The 6000-nt window shown below is 43.2% G+C and overlaps 1 protein-coding gene across 8 annotated transcripts in view; it reads left to right on the forward strand.

Annotated features, from left to right (window-relative positions):
* Nucleotides 1-5548, forward strand: part of Pparg (peroxisome proliferator activated receptor gamma) — a 136297-nt gene extending 130749 nt beyond the window's left edge. For all 8 annotated transcript variants that reach the window (XM_040737951.1, XM_040737952.1, XM_040737948.1 and 5 more), the window contains one exon: nt 5102-5548. In XM_040737951.1, the coding sequence (XP_040593885.1) occupies nt 5102-5349 (248 nt within the window). In that variant the 3' untranslated portion in view covers nt 5350-5548. The remainder of the gene's footprint in view (nt 1-5101) is intronic.
* The last annotated feature ends 452 nt before the right edge of the window (nt 5549-6000 follow it).

Raw genomic sequence — 6000 nt, forward strand, 5'->3', positions numbered from 1 at the left:
TTAGAACCTATCTTGGAGCTTAAGGTATAATCCAATAAAGGAAATGATGGAGTAAGTTGGGAAAGAAGTTAAGTCGCAGAGTACTGAGTCTGAATCTGATAGCCTTTCCTCCTCCTCCTTGAACTGAAGTTCTTTTTGATTATGGGTCAATATATAGCTGCCCACAAACTGACATCTCCCCTTAAAGGACCTAAGTACAATCCATTTCAAACCAACCCATCATAAAGCCAACAGGGAAGATGGGAAAGACTCAGACAACATCTTCCAGAGACTAGACAGAAGGACTGGCCTTTGTTCTCCTGCCTGTCCTTCAAGAAACCTGATCTGTGGCCTGCTGCTGTGGGGCCCAACTGAGCCTCCTGAGGAAACATATGCTAGGGGAATGCAGCTCAGGTGGGTGGGTCCTAGCAGCACCAAACATTGGGTTCACTTCAGATAAGCCCTGTTCTCAATCAGAATCAGATCTGGATAAGATGGAAGCTTTGTATATTTGCCCAAATCAGTTGCTCTCTAATCAATCCCAGGACTGTGTGAATGAAGACCAGAAAGGTTCTTTCCCAATTCTTTGCAGCCCGGGGAGTAAGGATGTAATAATTGACTCCAGCCTCCTGGAGTGTGTGAGTCAACAGGGCTTCCCCAAAGGGCCTTCTGGGCAGCCCTAGCCAACAGAGACCCCTTGACCCTGAGCCTACTCCAGACCCGCCTCTCACCTTAACAAGGTATGAGAACCTAAGACAGCCCTTCAGAAAACGTCCTAGCAGGCTCTGGACCCTGGAGAGTAGACAGAAGGACAAGGATGGGATGACTCTGGGGGCTAGTCTATGGTACAGTGTCAACCCAGTGAAGGTCCCAGGGAATGTGGGGAGGAAGGTGGAAAGAGAAACAGGAAAGAGAGCAGAGGAGGTCCCAAAGCCCATGAAGAGCAGAAGCAGAGGAGTTGTTGGTAGATCCCTTTTGCCCTGGACTTAAGACCAAAAGAGGCTGGCTTTCATTCTGATTTTGTTTTTAAATAAGCCCGTCCTAAGCTTAATATGTAAGCTTATGAATACACTTTTCTAATTCAATTCTTATTTCCCTAGTTGAATTATGTGAATTTTGTGCTAGAGGGAATTACAGATAAGAATGCATCTTAGAACTTGGGAATTAAGGATTAGAGATCACTGATAGAGTACACAGAGGAGGGAACTGAGCCCAACAAATTTAATCAGTTGGACCCAAGGTCATGGAGTTGGTGAAAGACAAAACTGGAGAATGTGGCCATTTCTACTCTGTGGCCTCCTTCTCCAAACTGTGTGTTCCCTTGACAGAGGCTTGTGCAGGGGACAACAAGGCTGATCAGTAGATGATCTAACTTGTCACTGGAGAAAATATATTTAATCTGTGGCCACAGCATCTCAGCCCCTCAGCCAAACATCATCCATCACATCATAAACAGTAACTTGCCAAAGAAGAGTTGGAAAATCCAAACCAGATCCTTCCCTACTCTTAGAGCTGCCGGTCACATTTCACTCCCTGAGCCAGGTTCCAGCCCATCTTTTGCATGCTAGGGTCTTGTTTTTGATAGAGACCCTGGGTTCATTCATATGATCTCTTCAGCAGCTTTGTCCCCACCATTGTTACTCAAAGATAAGGAGAAAAGAGAGAGGGCCCAGGAACAAAGACCCCAGAACAGGCTCTGTGGGCCAGGGATGCCCATTCACACAGCCTCGGGCTTTCAAAACCTCAGACATTGTTGGGGAGGGGATCAACAGTCATTACACCCAAGCCCCAGTCCAGAGTCCAGCTTTTGCTGAAGCCTCAGTGGTTTCTTAACTTTTGAAGTGTATGTGAACATCCACGTGCACACATGCAAGCCACCATACACAGTGTGGAGGTGAGAGGACAGATCCGTGGAGTCCATCCTCCTTCTCGGCGTCAGACTCGGGGCATCAGGGTTGCACAGCAACAAGAGCTCTACCTACTGAGCCACGTCACTAGCCCAAGTGAGCTATCTCATTGTTCTGTTACAGCTCAGGAGTGGATTTAGTCCAGGACTAAAATCATCTGTTCCATTCTCAGAGCTGAGACTTTTCACTATTATTATTCCCATGGTCTCACATTTAATGCTGGAATTTCAAAGGAAACTGTATTTAATCCAATTGATGGGATATGTTAGAGAAGAAAAAAATGTCAAACCAAAGACATGTTTCTTTCTGTAATGAAAAAGAAGTAAAATGGAGAAAATGTTCTCCAAGTCCCACCCTGAGACCACACTGTTCTCCTGAGCCTCGCCTTGGTGGATTAAAGGTTATGAGAGTTTATTAGATATGGTAAAACAAAACACCATTCATGGTAGACGTCCTCATCATGTGGTGATTCTGCCTTCAGGCTTGTTCACCAACTAGAATTATGGACTTTGGGCCAGAACAACCACTTGCTCATTAACTCAGCCAGCTGAGGGCTTACTGGGCATCCATCCACTGGTGGCTCAGAGACATCAGAACTTCCTGGGCACAGGACAGTGCTGACAACACAAGGGAACGACTTAAGTGTATAGTGTTTGGATCAGAAGCGCACAATCCTGGAAGAATATAGCCATTCAGTAAACATACCTCAAATGTAGAAATTGCAGTGGCCATAAGGTGCTATGGGGCCCAGAGCAAAAAGATGAGGACAGGAGAGAAGGGATGGGGAGGAGTAGTCCACCCTGCTGTGCTCCCTGTGGAGAGGCCACTGACATCACAGTGAGGTGAAGAGGCTCAGGCAGGAGGCAGGAGTCTCTGCACACAGTCTGACAGATCTGGATGTGTGAGGAACTTGGAAAAGAAGTACCTTAGTGTAATTGGAGCAGAAGGTAACTAGAGAAACTGAGGCTAGGGGATAGGGACAGCAGCCGATGAGATGGATACAAAGACGGGGGTGAACTTACAGGGAAGGAAAAAGGGCTGCAATGTTTAGCAGAGTGAGCAGCCTGCAAGCTAAACTCTGGAGTCCATGTAAGATGCTGGGGTGTGTCCTAAGTGTCCTTTCAGTAGGTCTTAAGGAGAAACCCCCTACATTCTAACAAATGTAGTAAACTTAGAATACAGGAACCAAAACCCCTTTACTCAGAACTCTGAGGAAGAAACTTAAAACACACTCCTGTATAGCTCTTGGATTAAAAAATGAAGCCAACATTCTAAGATAGGCTGTTTTAAAAGAACAATGAGAGTCTGTTCCTGAAGGCCTGTGGGATGGAACCAAAGTGACACTCGGAGGAGAATTTAGAGTCTTAATGAGTTCATTAGAGATAGAGAAATCCCAAAACTAAAAGAATAAAGCATTCAGATCAAGAATTTAGGAAGGGGGGAAGAGAGATGAATAAATTTATTTTTAAAGGGAATTAAACATTGAAACAAAAATATAATTTAAAGTTGATTAATAAAACTAAAGGCTGTATTTTAATGAGACAATAAGGGTGGACTGGCTAAATGGCTCCATGGTTTAGAGCATGGCTACTCTCACAGAAGACTCAGATTCAGATTCAGTGCCCAACACTGACCAGTGGGTCACAGCCATTGGCATATGATGCCTTCTTCTAACCTCCAAAAGCAGCAGGCATGCACAAGGTGTGCATACATATATGAAGACATAAACACACATATAAACTTAATCACGTTTTTAAAGAAAAGTAAGTATTTTACAAGTAAGATTTTAAAATGAGAAACACAAAGAACATTAAGCTAAGAAACATAAAAAGAGTAGATTCCATTAGTCCATAAAAAAGAAAAAGAAAACAGGAGAGGGACTGGTTGGGAAGAGGGAGGGTTCAGCAGGAGTGGGAATGGGACCATAAAGGGTAAGCGGGGGATATGGTCAAAGTACATTATATGCATACATATACAGAAATATCGTGATGAAACCCACTTGCTATTATGTACAATTAATTTAGTCTAATAGAAACTTTCACCACTATATAACAAAAATAGATTCCAGATTATAAAAGAATATCATGTACAACTCCATTCTAAAGAATTTTACTTTATACATTTATACGTTTATACATTTTACTTTATATGTTGTAGAGAGCCTAGGTAGTGAAGGATTTGTCATCAGGGCCAGAGGGCTCTTCAAACGAATTCCAAGAAACCACAAAAGAGCAGGTCAAAACTGAAGGAAAACAGAACTCCACTCATAAGGCTGGTTCACAGTCACTGCCCAAACAATGGATGCCTCAAACGATAAAACTCCCAACCATATCACCCACAATTATTACAAAGCCCAGAATAAGATCTTAACAAATGAGTGCAAGGACATAAGGAAATCTATTAATGTAATCCATTACACTAGGCTAAGATATAATCATATCTTTTCAGATACCATATCTCTTCAGATAGAAAAATTTAAAAGCCTTCAATAAAATTTAACCAACATTCCTGACTAAAACAAATTCAAAACTTTAAAATTCTTGGAAAACCAAAAGTAAAACATATTCACCATAATCTACAGCAAATGTCGCACTTAGGGCAAAGCATTAGCAGCATTTGCTTGCATGTTAGGTAAGGCTGACACAAGGGTATCCTACCAAATACAGGACTCCGGTAGCTGTAGACTGGGAGGCTGAGTCAGGAGGTCTGAGAGAGCCCAGGAGTTTGGGGCCTGCCTAGGTAATTCATTGAGACCTTGCCTCAAAACAAAATGGAAATGTAGAAAGGAAACAAAGAGAAAGAAATGTTAAGACTTGATGAAAAACACCTGCAACTCATCCCTTGGAAGAAACACCAGCTACACTGTATCAATTTATTTTACTGTCTTATCTTGCTGGAAATGTGTTGTACTATGCCACACACAGAAAAACGGCAAGGCTTTCACTTGAAAACTTTATTTGAAGTTGTTCTGAGCATGTAGGTGGGAGCTGTAAAAAGATTCCTCTAGGAGGAACAAAGGTTGGAAATGTGATTTCGGAGAAGAGAAGCATGCTGGCAGAAGAGTCTTGGGTTGAGGACAGAATGCTCCTGATAGCATCATGTCATCACACAGTTAATCCTGCATGGGACGTGCTTTAACCCCAAGCTGCCCAGGCCTTAGAGCCAGCCCAGAGAACGTTTGACTGAGCCTCCTTTTGTGTTTTTGTTTCTCCCAGACCGCCCAGGCTTGCTGAACGTGAAGCCCATCGAGGACATTCAAGACAACCTGCTGCAGGCCCTGGAGCTTCAGCTGAAGCTGAACCACCCAGAGTCCTCCCAGCTGTTCGCCAAGGTGCTCCAGAAGATGACAGACCTCAGGCAGATCGTCACAGAGCACGTGCAGCTATTGCATGTGATCAAGAAGACGGAGACAGACATGAGCCTTCACCCCCTGCTCCAGGAGATCTACAAGGATTTATATTAGCCAAAAAGCCCCCCGCCTCGCTGATGTGCTCCCTCTTCCAATTGCACTATTATCTGGAGGGGAAAATCTGACAATTAAGAAATTTACTGTGAAAAAGCATTTTAAAAACAAAAGGTTTTAGAACATGATCTATTTTATGCATATTGTTTATAAAGATACATTTACAATTTACTTTTAATATTAAAAAATTACCACATTATGGAATTGTTTATAGTAAAGATCGAATGCATGTCTCCCATTCTACCATCACAGGTTTGGAGGGAGATTTCCCCATTTTATTTCTTCCCTCCTTTCTTGGTCATTCTTTGACATGTGTGTGTGTTCATGTTTGTGTTTATGTATGTTCGGGTGCTGTTCATATGTTTGGAGGCCCGGAGACAGCTTTAGGTACCATGCTCAGGAACATCATCTACCTACTTTGAGAAGATGTCTTTCATTGTCCTGAGACCAACAATAAGGCTACACTAGCTGGTCATTGAGGCCTGAGGAGCCTTCTGCTTCCAGCTCCCCAGCACAAACCTATCTGGCATTCTTGTCCTGGGTCAAGCTCAGGTCCTCATCACCAGCAACATGTTTATCATATTGCCATCCCTCTATAACTATGAGCTCTGGTTCCAGGTCTCCTGAAGGTACCAAACCCTGTGGGTGTCA

Source organism: Mesocricetus auratus, unplaced genomic scaffold (genome assembly GCF_017639785.1).
Source record: "Mesocricetus auratus isolate SY011 unplaced genomic scaffold, BCM_Maur_2.0 Super-Scaffold_100676, whole genome shotgun sequence".
Classification (NCBI taxonomy): Eukaryota; Metazoa; Chordata; class Mammalia; order Rodentia; family Cricetidae; genus Mesocricetus; species Mesocricetus auratus.